Source organism: Chiloscyllium plagiosum, unplaced genomic scaffold, assembly GCF_037043375.1.
Source record: "Chiloscyllium plagiosum isolate Xiang-an unplaced genomic scaffold, Cpla_swu_hap1 HiC_scaffold_1, whole genome shotgun sequence".
In the NCBI taxonomy this organism is placed as follows: Eukaryota; Metazoa; Chordata; class Chondrichthyes; order Orectolobiformes; family Hemiscylliidae; genus Chiloscyllium; species Chiloscyllium plagiosum.
In genome coordinates, this window is record NW_028270139.1 from 139,325,152 (window position 1) to 139,346,337 (window position 21,186).

At 42.4% G+C, this 21,186-nt stretch overlaps 1 protein-coding gene across 2 annotated transcripts in view; it reads left to right on the forward strand.

Annotated features, from left to right (window-relative positions):
• Positions 1–5,960: 5,960 nt before the first annotated feature.
• Positions 5,961–21,186, forward strand: part of ctbp1 (C-terminal binding protein 1) — a 326,682-nt gene continuing 311,456 nt past the window's right edge. The window contains exon 1 of one of the 2 annotated variants that reach the window (XM_043707682.2): positions 5,961–6,102. In XM_043707682.2, the coding sequence (XP_043563617.1) occupies positions 6,054–6,102 (49 nt within the window). In that variant the 5' untranslated portion in view covers positions 5,961–6,053. The remainder of the gene's footprint in view (positions 6,103–21,186) is intronic. The other variant, XM_087991156.1, reaches the window with a different exon arrangement.

Genomic DNA, 21,186 nt, shown 5'->3' on the forward strand with positions numbered 1-21,186 from the left:
TATACTCTTCTAAGGATTCACTCGATCTATCCTGTCTATACCTGACATATGCTTCCTTCTTTTTCTTAACCAAACCCTCAACTTCTTTAGTCATCCAGCATTCCCTATAACCCACCAGCCTTTCCTCACACCCTGACAGGAATATACTTTCTCTGGATTCTCATTATCTCATTTCTGAAGACTTCCCATTTTCCAGCCGTCCCTTTACCTGCGAACATCTGCCTCCATTCAGCTTTCGAAAGTTCTTGCCTAATACCGTCAAAATTGGCTTTCTCCAATTTAGAACTTCAACTTTTAGATCTGGTTTATCCTTTTCCATCCCTATTTTAAAACGAATAGAATTATGGTCACTGGCCCCAAAGTGCTCCCCCACTGACACCTCCGTCACCTGCCCTGCCTTATTTCCCAAGAGTAGGTCAAGTTTTGCACCTTCTCTAGTAGGTACATCCACATACTGAATCAGAAAATTGTCTTGTACGCGCTTAAGAAATTCCTCTCATCTAAACCTTTAACACTATGGCAGTCCCGATGTTTGGAAAGTTAAAATCCCCTACCATAACCACACTATTATTCTTACATATAGCTGAGATCTCCTTACAAGTTTGTTTCTCAACTTCCCTCTGACTATTAGGGGGTCTATAATACAATCCCAATAAGGTGAACATCCCTTTCTTATTTCTGAGTTCCATCCAAATAACTTCCCTGGATATATTTTTGGGAATATCCTCCCTCAGCACAGCTGTAATGCTATCCCTTATCAAAAATGTCACTTCCCCTCCTCTCTTGTCTCCCTTTCTATCCATCCTGTACCATTTGTATCCTGGAACATTAAGCTGCCAGTCCTGCCCATCCCTGAGCCATGTTTCTGTAATTGCTATGATATCCCAGTCTCATGTTCCTAACCAGGCCCTGAGTTCATCTGCCTTCCCTGTTGGGCCCCTTGCATTGAAATAAATGCAGTTTAATTTATTAGTTCTACCTTGTCCCTGCCTGTCCTGACTGTTTGACTCACTTCTGTTCTCAACTGTACCAGTCTCAGATTGATCTCTTTCCTCACTATCCCCCGGGTCCCCCAACCCTCCCCCCTTTACTAGTTTAAATCCTCCCAAGCAGATCTAGCAAATTTCCCTGCCAGTATATTAGTCCACTTCGAATTTCGGTGCAATCCGTCCTTCTTGTACAGGTCACTTCTACCCCAAAAGAGATTCCAATGATCCAAAAATGTGAATCCTTCTCCCATACACCAGCTCCTCAGCCATGCATTCATCTGTTCTATCCTCCTATTCCTGCCCTCACTAGCTCGTCACACTGGGAGTAATCCAGATATTACTATCCTTGAGGACCTCGTTTTTAAATTTCTGCCTAACTCTCTGTAATCTCCCTTCAGAATCTCAACCTTTTCCTTTCCTATGTTGTTGGTTCCAATGTGGTCAATGACCTCCTGCTGGCCCCTCTCCCCCATGAGAACATTCTGCACCCTCTCTGAGACATCCTTGATCCTGGCACCAGGGAAACAACACACCATTCTGATTTTTCTCTGCTGGCCACAGAAACGTCTGTCTGTACCTCTGACTACATAATCCCCTAACACAATTGATCCCTCAGAAGCCGACGTACCCCTTGTTGCATTAGAGCCAGTCTCAATACCAGAAACCTGGCTGTTTGTGCTACGTTCCCCTGAGAATCCATCACCCCCTACATTTTCCAAACCAGCATACCTGATTGAAATGGGTATATCCACAAAAGACTCCTGCCCTAGGTGCATACCTCTCTTACCTTTCCTGGAGTTAACCCATCTATGTGATTGTACCTGAGACTTTTCCCCCCTTCCTATAACTGCCATCCATCACATACTGTTTGCTGTTGCAAATTTCTCATCGCTTCTAACTGTCTCTCCAACCGATCCATTCGATCTGATAAGATTCGCATCCAACAACATTTATGGCAGATATAATCCGCAGTAACCCTTAAACTCTCTTTAAACTCCCACATCTGACAAGAAGTACATATCACTGCAAAGGCCAGTTTTGCTCCTTCACAATCTACAGACCCAGAAAATAATACCGTCTTATTCCTCTGCAAAAGATTGCACCAGGATAAATTAATAGCTATGGCTTATATTTTAAGTTTAATCAAGAGACTTATCTCCAAAAACATATAATCAAGAAACATTAATATAGCCTTTCTATTGAACAGACTTAAAACAACAATTAACTTATCTGATTCTGTTGTGAACTTCGCCCAACAGGTTCCACCAAGATCAGTTGTGAAATTCACTGTTTCTTAATTTTCCCAGACGCGCTCCGATGTCCGGCGATATGTGAATTCAAAAACAGCAAAGGCAGTAACTGTGCAGGTTCTCTCTCTCTCTCTCTCTCTCTCTCTCTCTCTCTCTCCTGCACTGTCCTCACCATGTGCTTCCTTTGTCTGTTCTTCTCCCTTTTAAAACTGCTGTTGTTTTGACTTTTTTTCCCCAAAGTTCCAAAACAATGCAACAACATATAACACAGTAATTGCTGCTCCTGGAATTTGAGGAAATCACCTCCAGCACCTAAAATACCTTTAAATTGCAGCTATATGTTTACATAATCTCTTCGATTTAAAGCAGTATCCTTTTTGGTACCATATGCAAAATTAAAGGAAATGAAAATATGTGATCTTTTTAGTACTGCATTTGATTTGATTTTACTATTGTCACATGTACCAAGAAACAGTGAAAATCTTTGTTTGCATGCTAGCCAAGCTAATCATACCATACATAAGTATATCAGGGTAATAGAACAGAATATAGTGTTACATGTTATAGCTACAGAGAAAGTGCAGAGATAGATCAACTATAATGTCTGAAAGGTGTGTTCAAAAATCTAAAAAGAGCAGGAAAGAAGCTGTTCTCAAATCTGTTGGTATGTGTTTTCAAATTCTGACCGACAGAAGAGGGTGAAAGAGAATATAACCTGGGTGGGAGGAGTCTTTGATTGTGTTCAATGCTTTCCTGAGGCAGTGGGAAGTTTACTTGCAGTTAAAGGATGGAAAGCTGGTTTGCATGATGGATTGGGCTGCATTCATAACGCTCAGTAATTTCCTGCGATCTTGGGCAAAGTAGTTTAGATTAGATTAGATTAGATTATTTACAGTGTGGAAACAGGCCCTTCGGCCCAACAAGTCCACACTGACCCGCCGAAGCGCACCCACCCAGACCCATTCCCCTATGTTTACCCCTGCACCTAACACTACGGGCAGTTAAGCATGGTCAATTCACTTGATCTGCACATTTTTGGGTTGTGGGAGGAAACTGGAGCACCTGGAGGAAACCCACGCAGACACGGGGAGAATTTGCAAACTCCACACAGTTAGCCGCCTGAGATGGGAATTGAACCCGGGTCTCTAGCGCTGTGAGGCAGCCATACCATATTGTGATGCATCTGATTAGGACGCTTACAATAGAGCATCTATAAGAACTGGTAAGCGTTGTTGTGAACATGCTGAATTTCCTTAGCCTTTTGAAGAATTAGAGACATTGTTATGCTTTCTTAACTGTAATGTCGACGTTGATAGACCAGGACAAATTGTTGCTGATCTTTACTTCTTGGAACTCGAAGCTCTCAATCATCTCCACTTCAGCACTAGTGATACAGACAGGGGTGTGTTCTCCACTCCGCTTCCTGAGGCTGATGACCAGCTGCTTCATTTTGCTGACATTGAGGGAGAGAATGTTGTCTTTTTACCATGCCACTTAGCTCTCTATCTCTTTGTCTCATCTCTGTCTCATCATTGTTTAAGAACCGATCCTCTTATGGTGTTGTCATCACCACATTTGTAAATGGAGTTAGAATAGAGTTTGGCCGCACAGTCATGAGTGTATAAGGAGTATCGTAAGGGATTATCATGGAGGAGCTGTTGTCACCTATCCTTACTGATTGTAGTCTGTGGGTCAGGAAGTTAAGGATCCAGCTGCAGATGAGGAGCAGAATCCTAGGTCTCAGAGTTGGAATTATGTCATTGATGGCAGAGCTATAGTCAATGAATAGGAGTCTGATGTCGGTGTGCTTGTTATCCAGATATTCCAGGGATGAGTGTAGGGCCAGCGAGATGGCATCTGCCGTGGACCTGTTGCGATGGTAGGCAAATTGCAGAGGATCAAGACAATCTGGGAAACTGGAGTTGGTGCATGACATTACTAACCTGAATGAATGAATGAATTATTTTATTGTCATATATATTCAGGAAGATATATGAATAGTGTATTGTCGTCACAATCTAGCACCATTTTGACTTTCAAAAAGAATAAAAAGAAATTACTGAAATAGAGTTCATATTATGTTCAAATGGAGTCTCAAACATGGCTCCAGGGCTTCTGCAAGGTCTTTGGATTTATGGACTTTTGGTCAAGAATATATGATGAGAACAACACAACTGTCACTATCACCCTTCTAAATTACTCGTCATATTGATTTGGGCTTGTATGTTTGTTCACTCATTGTTGCAGGGTGAATATCCTGATACTCCCTCCTTTAGGGTATTTAAGTTGTCATTGGATAACATATGGATGATAATGGAATAGTGTGGATTAGATGGGCTTTAGATTAGTTTCACAGGTCGGCTCAACATTGAGGGCCAAAGGGCCTGTACTGCACTGTAATGTTTTATTTTCTGTAACAGCACTGTGTATCCACATCATACAGCCTCCATGCAGTGTGGTGTGTGGCATCATCATCATCATCATCACCTTACAGACCATCAGGAGGGCAAACACCTTGTGCACAGTCTTCTGTCTACAGTTCAATGCACCAGACTCTATTGAGTGACATTAAGTTAGTCTAATTGCAGAAAAAAATCAAGTCTAGGGCAGTCTAATTTTTGAAAATTCTAATGATGCTTTCAGGCTTAGGACCTATGGGTCTGTAGGAGAAAGTGAGGACTGCAGATGTTGGAGATCAGAGTGTGTTGTTGGAAAAGCACAGCAGGTCAGGCAGCATCTGAGGAGCTGAAAAATCGATGTTTCTGGCATAAGCCCTCCATCAGGAATGATGAAGGGCTTATGCCCAAAACATCGATTCTCCTGCTCCTTGGTGGCTGCCAGACCTGCTGTGCTTTTCCAGCACCACGCTCTCGACCTATGGGTATATGAATAGGAAAGGTTTTGAAGGATATTGGCCAAATGGTGGTAAATGGGACCAGGTTAGATTGGCATATCCAGTTGGCACAGATGAGTTTGACCGAAGGATTTGTTTCCGTGCTGTATAACTCTATGATTCTGACACCTATCCTTAATCGAAGTAGGTGATAGATTGAGAATGCATATGGCTACTACTATAACAGATATCTATTTGGAGACCTTCTAGTTTGATGGGAACAGTGGTTATGGTTCTGGTTGCAAATTCAAACACACACATATATATGAATATGCAGTATAATTTTTCTAAAAAAAGAAGTATATTCAGTGGAGCTGACAAGCAATTTCCAGAAATTTGGCAAATTCATTTCACAGGAATTAACAAGTGTTACCTCAGTACCTTGTGGTTTAATTCTATGATTGATTTTGTTGCAAAAGTGTGTTTTTGACAATGTGAATTAATATGTGTATATTTCAGTAACTCAGTGTAGAACAATATGATCCCCTGGCACATTATTTGGGTTTTCCAGTTCCTCAATCTTCAGAGATCATTTAATATTCTGAAAAGGGTCATTGGACTCGAAATGTTAACTCTGATTTCTGTGCACAGATGCTACCAAACCTGTTGAGAGTTTTCCAGCAATTTCAGGTTTTGTCTCATGACATTGATTCATTCCAAAACTGATACATCAGTTTGACACGACACCATTAAAAAAAGTACAGTATATTACAAACCTGAAGAATGGATGGATCAATCAATTCTAGCATTAATACAATTAGAAAACAAATAACATGCATTTTCTTTTCTTAGCAGGTGAGGAAGAGCTGTTGAAGCTTCTCAGTACACCATATCAATTGGATCTGTGTTTTGTTTTCCTCGGAGTCCTGCAGTAGGTGTGGCAACAACTTTTGGCCCTTCAGTCCTGCCCTTGTGTCCCTCATGGACAAACATAAAGTAAAACGTCTGCGTCTAGATCGACTGTTTGAAGGTTAGATGATCAAAATGATAAAACTAGGTGTGCATAAAAGTAATTAGCTGTTTTAAGACTTGCAATAATTGTGCTTATCATAACTGTTCAAAATCCTTCTTGCAGCATCTGGCTACCTCAAGATGCGTACATGTGACTGTACTGCAATAACTTAAGTAGAACAATCTGTTCAAGTTCAAATGGTTAAAACAAGGATATGTTCTTTAAAGATTCCATAAATAACACAGGTTGATTGAGATGACAAGATGTTTTGACAATCAGTTTTCATATAACTTTCTTTCCCAGATAAACCACAATTCTTTTAATACTGAAGCTTTGATTGTCAAGAAATAATTTTTATGAATAATGTCTGTCTCCAGAGTAATCTCAGTTCTCAGATGGGCACTTTTGAAAAATGCAATCATTAATTCAAATCTATCTGGATGATCCATGGACTGCAGCAGTTCACGAAGACCATTTACCACTAGCTTCTCAAGGGTAATTAAAGATGGGAAATTAATACTGGTTTAGCTAGCAACATGCACATCCCATGAAGTTATAAACAGCCACATGATGGTTAAGAATTGAAAGGTCCAGCATCTATTTTGTGATATGTGCATGATATCACAGGTTATTGCAAATCATTTCCTATATCTATTATTAATGCTTGCAATTTGTTTTCTGTTTGTTTATTATTTTACTACTTTTTCCCAATTTGTTCCCCTTCCTTCCCTAAACACCATGGTGCATACAGGATGGAGTTTCATGGGAACTCCACTCTGCTACATTGTGCAAGTGGTCATTATATATTCCATGGATAGTGTGCCCTCCCCGATGAATTTTTACTTGGTGGTGGAATGTACTTATTCTGGATGTTTTGAAATAACATTTGAAATGTTTGTCACTGCTCTTTTCCTGATTGAACTCTTGTCTAATATCTTAATTTCAGTCAATTCAGCTTTTATGCCAATACACACATTTGCCATTTTACGAAGTTTAATATGCAAGCCTTCGACTCATTCTTCTTGCCTTCAGACGACAAATTCAGTCACATCACACTCACTGCTACTGAGAGATGCCTTTACTCTGAGGTAATTAATTGACACTGTCACATGACTCAATATCAAATTATGTGCAGAGCTTGCTGTTTGGTCCCAGAACATGTTACTCCAAGAAACTAACTTGAAACTATCTCAAAAGCATTTAATGATCTCCTCACCAAAGCTACTATTGCTAATCAATTTTTTCCAGTTTTTTTGGAGATTAAAATAATTATTGCTAGTCTCTTATACCAGGCACCCAATATTGCTTCTTATGTACTTCTTCATAAATGTGGTTCCAGTTTGGGGACCTCTGGATCACTCCTATTAGTGACTTCTTTCTCTCAATGTTTCTTATCTCCACCAAAACCAATTTTATAACCAGATCTCTCCTGAACCAAGGTAATCTCTAACTATTGTACCAAACCTTTTGCACTTATTTATCTTCCTAGTCTTCTCGAGTGACATATATCATTCAATATTCAGAATTCAATCCTTGTTATCCTGCAGCCATATCTCCACAATGGCTATCAAATCAGTATGTGCTATTAATTCATTTACTTCATTATGAATACAATGAACATACAGAGGCAGAACCTTTTTTATGTTATCTGCGTAGCATCAAACCTTCGTGGCTAGCATATTTATAGGATTTTCTTTCCTCTGATCCTTCCTAACAGTCTCAGACCTTCATTTTCTACTTTGAATTTTGCTCTCTGACTCGACTGTACCCCTTGATTACATTTTTGCTTGATTCCTCACCCCTGTTACAGAATTATCGAGGCATACAGCATTGGATCAGACACTTCGGGTCAACTCCTCCATGCTGACCAGGTTTCCCAAACTGATCTCATCCAATTTGCCTGCTTCTCGCCCATATCCCTCTAAACCTTTCCTATTATGTACCTGTCCAGGTACCTTCTATGTCCCTTCTCTGTGCCAGGGGCAGCACGATGGCTCAGTGGTTAGCACTGCTGCCTCACAGCACCAGGGAACTGGGTTCAATTCCACCCTTGGGTGACTGTCTGTGTGGAGTTTGCACATTCTCCCCGTGTCTGCATGGGTTTTCTCAGGGTTCTCCGGTTTCGTCCCACAATCTAAAGATGTGCAGGTTAGATGAATTGACCATGTTAAGTTGCCCATAGTGTTCAGGGATGTGTAGGTTAGGTGCATTAGTTAGGGGTATATGTAGAGTTCTAGGGCAGGCGTATGGGTCTGGGTGGGTTAGTCTTCAGAGGGTCAGTGTGGAATTATTAGGCCACACTGTAGGGATTCTATGATTCATTTGTTGTACCAATTCCTTTGGCAGTTTGTTCCAATTACACACCTCTGTGTGTGAAAGTTGCCCTTCAGGGTCTTTCTAAATCTTTCCCTGCTTACCTTAAACCTTTGCCCTCTAGTTTTGAATTCCCCTACCCTGGGGAAAAGATTTTGGTTATTTACTTTATCTCAACTTCTCTGGCTGTGCAGCTTGTATGAACACCAGTCCCAGCATGATTCAGGTGTATGTCATCCCACCAGTATTTGTGCCACTGCCCACAAATCACACCCACCTTTTCCACACCAGTCTTTGAGCCACACTTTAGATTAGATTAGATTAGATTTTTGCAAGGTTTGTAGATTAGATTACTTACAGTGCAGAAACAGGCCCTTCAGCCCAACAAGTCCACACCGACCCGCCGAAGCGCAACCCACCCAGACCCATTCCCCTACATTTTACCCCTTCACCTAACACTATGGGCAATTTAGGAGAATGTGAGGTCTGCAGATGCTGGAGATCAGAGCTGAAAATGTGTTGCTGGAAAAGCGCAGCAGGTCAGGCAGCATCCAGGGAACTGGAGAATCGACGTTTCGGGCATGAGCCCTTCTTCCTGAAGAACACATTTTCAACTATGGGCAATTTAGCCTGGCCAATTCACCTAACCTGCACATTTTTGGATTGTGGGAGGAAACCAGAGCACCCGGAGGAAACCCACACAGACACGGGGAGAATGTGCAAACTCCATGCACAGTGTCGCCTGAGGCGGGAATTAAACCCGGGTCTCTGGCGCTGAGAGGCAGCAGTGCTAACCACTGTGCTACTGTGCCGCCCACTTTATCTTCTGTAATTTTATTCTTTGTATGCCAATTTGCAACATGGTTCAGATGGTAATCCAGAGAGTATTACAGAATGAATCACAGAATCACAAAATTGCTACCATCCAGAAGGAGACTATTCAGGCCATTGTGTCTGCACCTGCTCTTCCAACGAGCGTCATTACCAAGTGATGCTCCTGCTTTGTCTCCATACCCTTGCACACTATTTCTTTCTAAATAATCATCCAATGCCATCGTGAATATCTCAGTTCAGCCTGCCTCCACGACACTTCCAGACAGTGCATTTCATATCCTAAGTACTCACTGTGTGAAAAAATGTTTCTCACATCACACTTGCTTCTTTTGCGTGGCACTTTAAATTTATGCCCTCTTGCTCTTGTTCCTTGTACAAGCCTTTGATTCTGCTTCTGAATTTAGCATCTAATTTTTCAGATTTCCTCAGCTGAACCTCTTTCCATATCTACCTGTGTCATTGGTACAGATATGGACCATGACCACCTGATCCTTCCATTCCCGTTGCATGCTCTTCTCTGCCCCAGGTTACACCAGATAACCTAAGCTCTGAGTAGACAACACAACTGTCTGGACTCAAGTTCTTTGCTTCAATCACTATTCACCATTACATTCTTTCCTGCGACCCCATGTTGAAAAGCTTCCTTTACCAAGGTGCCATGGCTGGTTAGTTGATCCATCCTGCAACCTCTACCCTCAAGCTGGAAGAGCCACAAACCCTGTTTGCGAATTGCTAAAGCTCCTATGCTTCTGCCCCTGGATCCCATTACCTGGTTAACTGACAGTCACACTCTCTGCATGGAATCAAACCCATGTCCCTGAGGCCGTGATGCAGTGGTGCTAACTAATGGTAAACTGTTTGATTTTAGATATGAAGGTATATGCCATGTATCTTCTATTCTATGTGCACATTCAAGAGGAAATTGTTTGGGCTCAGAAACAAACCCGGAAGCTGAAAGACGTAGGATCTGTTGGATACTTCCCCTTCATTTCTCCTTCACCATCTCCCCTTGGTGTCTCATTGACAGAACAGATGATTTACTTAAAAACTTGATCAAGTAGAGGATGAAGTCTTTGTTTCTCTAATCTGTGATGCTGTGGGTTGAACCACCATGACTAAATAAGAAACAATACTTACGTTTGGAGTGTCACTAATTCAAAATTCTTCATCAGTTTTGCTCAAGTATGAATATGCAATATTGAATTTCAAAATGTGACGTATGAGCTGTCATAATTAGCATATAATGTTTATGTTTATCCTTTTTTAAAACAATTTTTAGGTGGTTTAATGAGGTGTGCACCTTATTAAACGTATTGAATCTAACCTGTATTTATATCTTCATGGAAATGTTCTTCCTTTGTTGGATTTTGAACCGGCATCTGATTCTAGTGTTCAACAGGATAATTCAATCTTTATTTGGCACTCCTTACCACTCAGTCTGCAAGAGATCACTAGAGCCATAGTCGAAGACACCCCTCCACCCTGCTGTTCCAATAAAGTACATGATTTTTATACATTCCATATTACAATAATTACATACAGCATTGACATCAGCGCTTACCATCTCCCCTCTGACTGTTATGCCCCTCTCAAGACATCTATCAGCTGCATCATACTGAGTGGATGCTGTTTATTACCTTATGAAATTGTGATTGTTTTTCTGAGGTCATACTGACGAAGAAATGTTTTGCAAATGCCGGCTTAAAATGCTATCTGTTTTCTGGTGTCCTTTCACAAGGTTATCCATTGATATCCTTCATTATACGTCATCAGTTTTTGTAGTGATTAGAACCAGGTGGATCTCATTGACCAAGGGGTTCTTGATTGGAGTTGTTACCCTGGGCCATTCAGGAAACCCTGGCTGACCAACATAAATACGGGATAAATCAAAATAAAAATTTGTATGTGTAGAATCTGATTAGAATCTCCTCCGTTATCGACTAAGAAAAGAATCTCCATGAAAAATAATATAAACAGGGGATTTAGAATCTCCATTGCTCAGGGGACTGACTGTGAGCAGGCTGGCCACAGCCAATGTACTGTGCACAAGTAAATAAAGGATGACTTGGTGAGGGGATACCTGCTTCTTTGCAATTATTTCAGTGACGATGGGAGAAAACAAAACAAACATTCACTAGCAATGGTCATCTTGGATTTAGGGGTAAGCATTTCTGGCATCATGCCTTTATTTGGAAAACTTGACTCATTTGATCCTGTTGTTGAAGATTGGGCCCAGTCATGGAAAGAATGTGATATTTTTTCCAGACAAGTGACATTGGGGCAGATGAAAAGCAATGAGTAATCTTTCTGACTGCTTGCATACCTGCAGCATTTTCAGTGATGAGGGGCTTAACTCTCGGTTTTATTTGATTGTTAGAGAACCAGGGAAATCTGTATTGGGACTTTTGACGAGGTTAAGAAAACTGGCAGAGGCATATGATTTTGGGTTAACCCTGAGTTAGATGCTGAGAGCTGGAAATTTGTTGCTGGAAAAGCGCAGCAGGTCAGGCAGCATCCAGGGAACAGGAGAATCGACGTTTCGGGCATAAGCCCTTCTTCAGGAATGTCACAACCACAAGGATTCTTTAATTCTGAGACACTATCGGTTTTATTTGATTGTTAGAGAACCAGGGAAATCTGTATTGGGACTTTTGACGAGGTTAAGAAAAATTCCTGAAGAAGGGCTTATGCCCGAAACGTCGATTCTCCTGTTCCCTGGATGCTGCCTGACCTGCTGCGCTTTTCCAGCAACAAATTTCCAGCTCTGATCTCCAGCATCTGCAGACCTCACTTTCTCCTCTTAGATGCTGAGAGACCATGTAGTATGTGGGATTAATGACATAACTATGCAGAAGTACCTAGTAGCTGAAGTCCAATTAGACTTCAAACAGGCACTACAATTGGCTTTGTCATTAGAAAATGTGGCAAGTGGAACATGAGAGCGACAGGGCACCCCCAATAGAAGTGGACGACCTCATCTGTCTGACTGAGCTTGGGGAACACCACTCGAGTATAGGCAATCGCAGAACCTCACACAGATGGACTCTAGGCCAGCCCATAGCAGAACCCTACAATAAAACCAAGCCTCAGCCAAGTGGCTCAGAAATTCTTCAGGATCTGGGCTGGCAAGCCATTGTAGTTGCTGCTGGAGTGCGGACTCGTGATTGTAAAGGAGTACAACAAAGCCTCACTTGAGTAAGAAAGCTCATAGGCAGGTACACAGAAGAGTGCACACCTTGGAGAGACCCCCTGCACGTGGGTTGGAACAATTAAATCGCTCAGCAACATCCAAAACAAAACCGATTAAAATGAACTTTTGGTTAAATGGTCATCCAGTTTTTTTTGGAGGTCGATACCAGTGCAGCTATATTTGTTGTTGCAGAACTTGTCTTTAACAAACTTAGCTCACAACTCCAACCCTTAGGTTTGCACAAGACCTCAGCCAGACTAAGAACATGCACTGGGGAATCGTTGTAGATTAAGGGTACGAGTTTGGTCCTGGTCTCCTTTGAGAAGCAGTTGGTGCAGTTACCATGAATGGTAGCAAGAGGCTCAGGCTTAAGCCTGTTGAAGTAGAATTGATTGAGAAAGTTTAATCTAAATTGGCTGAACATATTTTTGATGAGAAAATGTCTGCCTGACTGAAGTCCCAGTGAAATTCCCAGGACTTTTTCAGGAAGGGCTTGGGACATCAAAGGGGCCAAAGCCACTTTACATGTTGACCAGGAAGGAATTCCACGATTTTGCAAGGCCCACCCGTTGCCAGTCACCTTCCAGACAAAACTAAAGGCAGAAATCAGGAGGCTGGAGAGCGAAGGTATAATCATACAGAAGGCAGACTTAAAGAAGGAGCCGACAGTGTCACTCCATACCAAATTGTCCCATTTTTGTTCAATTATAGGACCATCCTCACGCAACAACAGGGATTGCTCCAGCAGAGTTGCTGATAAGGAGAAGACTCTGTACTAGGTGAAACATGATATTCCCAGACCTGAGGGGGAGGGTGAAATGGTAGCAGGAACACCAATGTTGACAATGTCCCTCCTCGAAGCGAAAAAGACAATGTAATTTGGGGATGAAGTTTGGAGCCAGAACCATGGAAGTGGCCTTGTACGGGTACAAGGCGAGATTGACGCAAGGTCACGTCCCATGACTTACGAAGTTTGGATGGGTGAGGCAGTTCTGAACAAACACGTGGATCACCAGAAAGCTGTTCATTCACAAACTGAGCAGGAGCAAAACATACCTGGCCCCTCCGAATAGTCAGTAGGTTCACCCCCTCCTTCGAGTGTCGAAGAAACTTCGGAGTCTGGGAGGGACACAATCTCAATACCATTGCTGCAGGAGGAAGAGGAGGAAACTCTCTTAAGGAGCTCCGAATGCAAAAGACGGGCTCTGGTCTGATACATGCCGCCCATATCAGAGTTCATATTAGAGTAACCAGACCGAGGGCAAAAACATCGCAGGAAAAGCTACAAGAGAAAGATAGGCCTTTGTTCCTGGACTTAGAGCAGTGAGATGCAGTGATTGGAACCAAGTAGCTCTCATTGACTATGACATCCTTGATTGGAGTTGTTAACCTGGACCAATCAGTAAGGCCTGACTGACCAATATAATCAGGGGATGTGGGTGAGAGCCCAACGGTATGTAGGGGCAGACCGAGAGCCAGAAGGCGGGTAGCCGTCCTCAGCGCTGTCACCCCGGGCAGGCACCGGGGCGGGCTGCCCTAGAGGTGGTCGAAAGGTGTGTCAGGGCGGACCGAGAACTGGAAGGGGCATGGGGTGGACTGGGAGCGGGAAGGTGCGTAGGGGCGGGCTGCCTTAGAGCGGTCGGAAGGTGGGAGGGACGGGGTCTTGCTGGGTCTGTATTGTATGCACTGTTTATGTAACTGGATTAGCTTTTTATGTACAAATGTCGCTGTCTTTTATATGTGGAACTGGGATTTGAGGTTTGTCCTCATCTCCCTGTAAACTGGTTGAACGGTAGGGTTCGGGGCCTAGCTTTGCTGCTCCTCCCCCTTGTAAAATTGCTGTTGTATACAGCTGTAAATGTTAACTGTTTTTTGTAAACTGTTTTGTAATTTGGTTAATAAAATATTATAATCAGGGGATGTGGGTGAGAGCCCAATGGTATGTAGGGGCAGACCGAGAGCCAGAAGGCGGGTAGCCGTCCTGACCGCTGTCACCCCGGGCGGGTACTGGGGCGGGCTGCCCTAGAGGTGGTCGAAAGGTGTGTCAGGGTGGACCGAGAACCGGAAGGTGGGTAGGGGCGGGCTGCCTTAGAGCGGTCGGAAGGTGGGAGGGGCGGGGGCTTGCTGGGTCTGTATTGTCTGCACTTTTGTATGTAACAGTACTGTCTAATGTACAACTGTCACTGCTGTTGTCTCTTTATATCTTTGTGAAACTGGGATTTGAGGTTTGTCCTCATGTCCCTGTAAACTGTTTGTTTGAATGGTAGGGTTTGGGGCCTGGCTTTGCTGCTCCTCTCCCTTGTAAAATTGCTGTTGTATACAGCTGTAAATGTTAACTGTTTTTGTAAATTGTTTTGTAATTTGTTTAATAAAATATTATAGTCAGGGGATAGGCATTGCCCCTGTCGGGCTTTGCTTGTTACTGGTTCCCTGGCAACATGGGGCTTTTCTCGTGGTAATGGAAATACTGAATAAAATTATTCACACAGTGGTGTCTTCACTGAGTGTCTGCACACAAGACAGGTGCTGTAGGAGAAATTAAGCACTACTGTGGGGCTAAGAAAAAGGGAAAAAAACAAAGCAAAGAGAGGGAATTTGGAATCTCCTCAATCTCGGGGACTGACTGCAAGCAGGCAAGGCACGGACAGTGTACTGTGCACAAGTAAAGACAGGGTGACTTGGTGATGGGACACTGGTCTCGGTGCAGTTACTTCAGTGTTCGTACCATTTTTTATTAAATCCTCCCTGCTAATGAACTGGGGCTTATGTACTACCTGAGCCATTTGTCTAAAGAAGGTTTATTCGTTCATTTCATTTATAATTTCTGTATGCTTACATGTACAATGTGTAATGACAATTATTTAAAAAGCCTTTGATTATGGTGGGATCGGACTTTCCCTTTTATACTTTACGTGTTTTCTCTTTCTGTGAGGCACTTTATCATATCTGATTTACTGTGAGCATAAAGGCCATGATCCTGATTGTGGAAACTGCTGCCTCAACTAACAATTCTCTTCACCCATGGACAACTCCAACAGCTTCTATGTATGATATTCTACTGAAAACAGTCAATCTGATTCACAGTCATAACTCTTTGTCTGTATGTTCTTTGTATACGGTGGCTCAGTGGTTAGCACTGCTGCCTCACAGCACAGGGATCCAGGTTCAATTCCACCCTTCGGTGACTGTCTATAAGGAGTTTGCACATTCTTCCTGTGTCAACAGGAGTTTTCTCTGGATGCTCGAATTTCCTTCCACAGTCTAAAGATTGGGCAATTTAGCATGGCCATAGTGTCCAGGAATGTGCAGGCTAGGTGGATTAGCCATGGGAAATGAAGGATTACGGGAATAGGGTAGGAGGGTGTGTCTGGGAGGGAGGGTTAGTGTGGATTCAATGGGCTGAATGGCCTGCTTCCACACTGTAGGGGTTCTATGATTCTTTTGTTTTTTTTGGGAGGTGAGTTTTGGCACTCCAGAATAATGTGTAATGGGACAATTTATGCAACATCAATGATCCCTTTCCAATCTCTGGCATGTTGTGCTGATGGTGAATTCTGATCTTTGAGCATTTGACTCTGTGAATTAATGATATGAGCTCAACAGAAAGGAATGTCCTAAGATCAGGAAACCACGATTTAGAAGTAAGTTGGGTTGAGATGAGTGTTATGTAAGAGCCTTGGGCTCCTGAAGCAATCCTGCAATGATGTCACGGAGTTGCTTCTCACTGGGCATAAATTGCACAGTCGTCTGGTGTGATTTTTAAGTCCCTTAACAATAACCACAGAGTGGAAAGAAATAATGTGAGGTTGTCAGAATGGAACAGCAATAGTCATGGGACATTTTAATCTATTTATAAATTAGAAAATAAGACAGGTAAAGTTCGTCCAGTTGAGAAGTTCATAGAATATTTTTTGGTATAGTTTCTAAGAACAGTATGTTCCAGAGCCAACTAGAGAGCAGGGTATACTAGACTTGAATAGGATTAATTATTAACCTCAGTGAAGGCACAAATAACTGCCAGTGATCATCACATAAGTGAATTTTACATTCAGTTTGAGAGAAAATAGAGTGGGTTCAAAACTACTCTTACTAAGTTAAATAAGATCAATTATAAGGGCATGAAACAGGGCTAGACTGTCTAAAGTGAACTGCCAAATTAGGTAAGGGGGATATTAACAGAGGTGCAGTGGTAGACATTTAGAGTCATAGAGTCATAGAGATGCACAGCGTGGAAACAGATCCTTTGGTCTAACTCATCCATGCCGACCAGATATCCCAACCCAATCTCGTCCCACCTGCCAGCACCTAGCCCATATCCCTCCAAACCCTTCTTATTCATATACCCATCCAGATGCCTTTTAAATGTTGCAATTGTACCAGCCTCCAACACATCCTCTGGTAGCTCATTCCATACCCGTACCACCCTCTGTGTGAAAATGTTGCCCCTTCGGTCTGAGTTTCTCCAGCAATTTCTTCTTTTTATTTGTTTCAGATCTTTGGGTGGCATGGTGGCTAAGTGGTTACAGTGCTAGGGACCTGGGTTCAGTTCTACCCTCAGGCAGTTGTCTGTGTGGAGTTTGCACATGCTCCCCATGTCTGCGCGGGTTTCCTCCAGGTGCTCTGGTTTCCTCCCACAGTCCAAACATGGGTAGGCTAGGTAGGTCAGCCGTGCTAAATTGCTCATTGTTCAGGGATATGTAGGTTCAGTGGATTAGCCATGGAAATCCAGGGATAGGGTGAGTCAGTGTAGATTTGATGGGCCAAATAGCCTCCTTCCACTCTGTAAGGATTCCATTATTCTATCCACAGTTCTTCATTATATTGAAGTAGTTTAAAGACTTCTTGCAACTGATGGCTTGGACATTGCTTCCTAACTCTGAAAGCCTGGATATTTCTACTTACTGGCTGCCAGGAGTCTTTTACAAACTAAATTTGCAGAGTTTCCAGACTTCTACATCGCTAAAAATATTGCCTTTCTGCTCAGACTTTTCTTCTGGTCTCAATCTGCAGAAGGCCCCACTGCCATCTGCTTCTTTATCGTACAAATATGTAAAAACATTCAGCAATTAACCATCTAGGTAGCTAATCAAACCATTTAACTTTCTTGGAAAAACTATTTCAGTTCTCTACTCAAAATGGCTTTCATCTGTTTAAAAAAGAATGTCACCTTCACAAATCTGAAAACTAAAATTTATTTTTCCTCCACCTTCATATTCAAGTTCAGAAATAAAACCAAGGTATGGGGCTCCCTAAAATACAAATTTCTGACTTATGAACACTTGCATTTGTGAACGTGATCTCATCCATTTATGGGAATAGTTCAGAATACACAGAACAGATAAATTCCAATGAGAAAAGAATTTCAAAGGAAAGACTGACCATCTGTGGTTAACTAAAAAAAATGTAAAGATCGCATCAACTCGAAGAAAGAATTCATATTTACATACAGATATGCAGCAGGGCAGATGATCGAACAGAATATAAACAAAAGCCAAGAATGACTGACAGGTTAACAAGAATTAGACTACAACAGAAAGTTAAATAGAAATATAAACTCTGATAGTAAGATTTTCTTCAGATATTTAAGATAGAAACAAGTTAGCAAAGTGAGTATTGATCCTACAGGAAAATAAGGCTGGAGATCTAATAATGGAAAGTAAAGAGACAACAGATAACTTAAACAGATTTGCTCTGATTTGCACTGTTTTGCAATGGTCTTCACTATAGAGGATACAAGTAACAGTCCAAAAAAAATCTAAAAATCAGGTAATATAAAGGAGGAAGGATATCAAGAAATGCTGATCACTTTATTGATACTCTGGGCTGAGAAGTCCCCAACTTCTTCTGGAGTTCCTCCTAAGATCTTTTTTAATTCCAAATAAATGGCTCGCAAGTTGGTTGATGGAGTGCATTGATTTTAATTTTTCAAAATTCCCTCAATTCAGAGAAGGCTCCATTAGATAGGAAGTTAGCAAATGTAACTCCTTTATTCGAAGGGGAAAGTAGACAAAGTAGGCCAGAAGGCTTAACATTTTCTCCATGATGGATTTTAGAAGATATCATTAAAGTTGTCAGTGCAGGACACTTAGATGAAACCAAGGTAATCAAAAGGAGCCAACATAGTTCTGTGAAATGTAAGTTACGTTTAACCAATGTTTTTGGAGTTCTTAATTGAACTAATATGTTGGAGACAGTGGGGAACTGGAGGATGAACTATACCTAGATTTGCAAAAAGCATTTATTTGGGCACCATATCAAAATTATTGTAGGAAATGAAGGCTCATTGTGCAGGGGAGTATTATATTGTGATGGATAGAAAGATTGACTAGCTAACAGAAAACAGAATAGCAGGTATAAATGGGTCAATATCTGTTTTAGATTACTTACAGTATGGAAACAGGCCCGTCGGTCCAACAAGTCCACACCGACCCTCCAAAGAGCAATCCACCCAAACCTATTCCCCTACATTTACCCCTTCACCTAACACTAGGGGCAATTTAGCATAGCCAATTCACCTATCCTACACATTCTTGGACTGTGGGAGAAAACCGGAGCACCCGGGGGAAACCCACGCAGACACGAGGAGAATGTGCAAACTCCACACAGACAGTTGCCGGAGGCAGGAATTGAACCTGGGTCTCTGGCGCTGTGAGGCAGCAGTGCTAACCTCTGTGCCACTATGCCGCCTAATTGGCAAGATGTAATCATTGCTGTGCTGCAGGGCTCAATGCTGGGGCCTCAACTTCTTGGAATTGATCTAAGTGATGAACAAAGAGCCAGATATATTGTTGCTAAATTTGCTGATAACAGAATGGAAAATGAGCAAGTAAGTTATGAAAAGGATATAATGAAATGACATAGGTTAAGATGAAAAGACCTGGCAAATGAAGTATAATGCGGGAAAATGCAAAATTGTCAATTCTGATCGGAAAAATACAAAAGAAGCGTATCATGTGAATAGCGAGTGATTGCTGAACTCTGAGATGCTTGTATCCTGTGCCTGAGCACATTTTGAAAGGGTAACTAGGGAGAGAATAGGGTCCCTCAAAGATCAGCAAGGCGGCCTTTGTGTAGAGCCGCAGAAAATGGGGGAGATACTCAATGAGTATTTTGCATCAGTATTTACTGTGGAAAAAGATATAGAAGATATAGACTGTAGGGGAATAGATGGTGACATCTTGCAAAATGTCCAGATTACAGAGGAGGAAGTGCTGGATGTCTTGAAATGGGTAAAGGTGGATAAATCCCCAGGACCTGATCAGGTGTACCCGAGAACTCTGTGGGAAGCTAGAGAAGTGATTGCTGGGCCTCTTGCTGAGATTTTGTATCATCGATAGTCACAGGTGAGGTGCCGGAAGACTGGAGGTTGGCAAATATGGTGCCACTGTTTACGAAGGGTGGTAAGGACAAGCCATAGAAATATAGACCAGTGAGCCTGACGTCGGTGGTGGGCAAGTTGTTGGAGGGAATCCTGAGGGACAGGATGTACATGTATTTGGAAAGGCAAGGGCTGATTAGGGATAGTCAACATGGCTTTGTGTGTGCGAAATCATGTCTCACAAACTTGATGGAGTTTTTGAAGAAGTAACAAAGAGGATTGATGAGGGCAAAGCGGTAGATGTGATCTATATGGACTTCAGTCAGGCGTTTGACAAGGTTCCCCACGGAAGACTGATCAGCAAGGTTAAATCTCAAGGAATACAGGGAGAACTAGCCATTTGGATACAGAACTGGCTCAAAGGTAGAAGACAGAGGGTCGCGGTGGAGAATTGTTTTTCAGACTGGAGGCCTGTGACCAGTGGAGTGCCACAAGGATTGGTGCTGGGTTCTTTACGTTTTGTCATTTACATAAATGATTTGGATTCAAGCATAAGAGGTACAGTTAGTAAATTTGCAGATGACACCAAAATTGGAGGTATAGTGGACAGCGAAGAGGGTTACCTCAGATTAAAACAGGATCTTGACCAGATGGGCCAATGGGCTGAGAAGTGGCAGATGGAGTTTAATTCAAATAAATGCGCGGTGCTGCATTTTGGGAAAGCAAGTCTTAGCAGGACCTATACACTTAATGGTGAGGTCCTAGGGAATGTTGCTGAACAGAGAGACCTTGGAGTGCAGGTTCATAGCTCCTTGAAAGTGGAGTCGCAGGTAGATAGGATAGTGAAGGCGGTGTTTGGTATGCTTTCTTTTATTGGTCAGAGTATTGAGTACAGGAGTTGGGAGGTTATGGAGTTGTACAGGACATTGGTTAGGCCACTGTTGGAATATTGCATGCAATTCTGGTCGCCTTCCTATCGGAAAGATGTTGTGAAACTTGAAAGGGTTCAGAAAAGATTTACAAGGATGTTGCCAGGATTGGAGGATTTGAGTTATAGGGAGAGACTGAATAGACTAGGCCTGTTTTCCCTGGAGCGTCGGAGGCTGAGGGTTGACCTTATAGAGGTTTACAAAGTTATGAGGGGCATGGACAGTATAAATAGGCAAAATCTTTTCCCTGGCGTTGGGGAGTCCAGAACTAGAGGGCATAGGTTTAGGGTGAGAGGAGAAAGATATAAAAGAGACCTAAGGGGCAACATTTTCATGCAGAGGGTGGTACGTGTATGGAATGAGCTGCCAGACAAGTTGTGGAGGCTGGTACAATTGCAACATTTAAGAGTCATTTGGTTGGGTATATGAATAGGATGGGTTTGGAGGGATATGGGCCGGGTGCTGGCAGGTGGGACTAGATTGGGTTGGGATATCTGGTCGGCATGGACAGGTTGGAC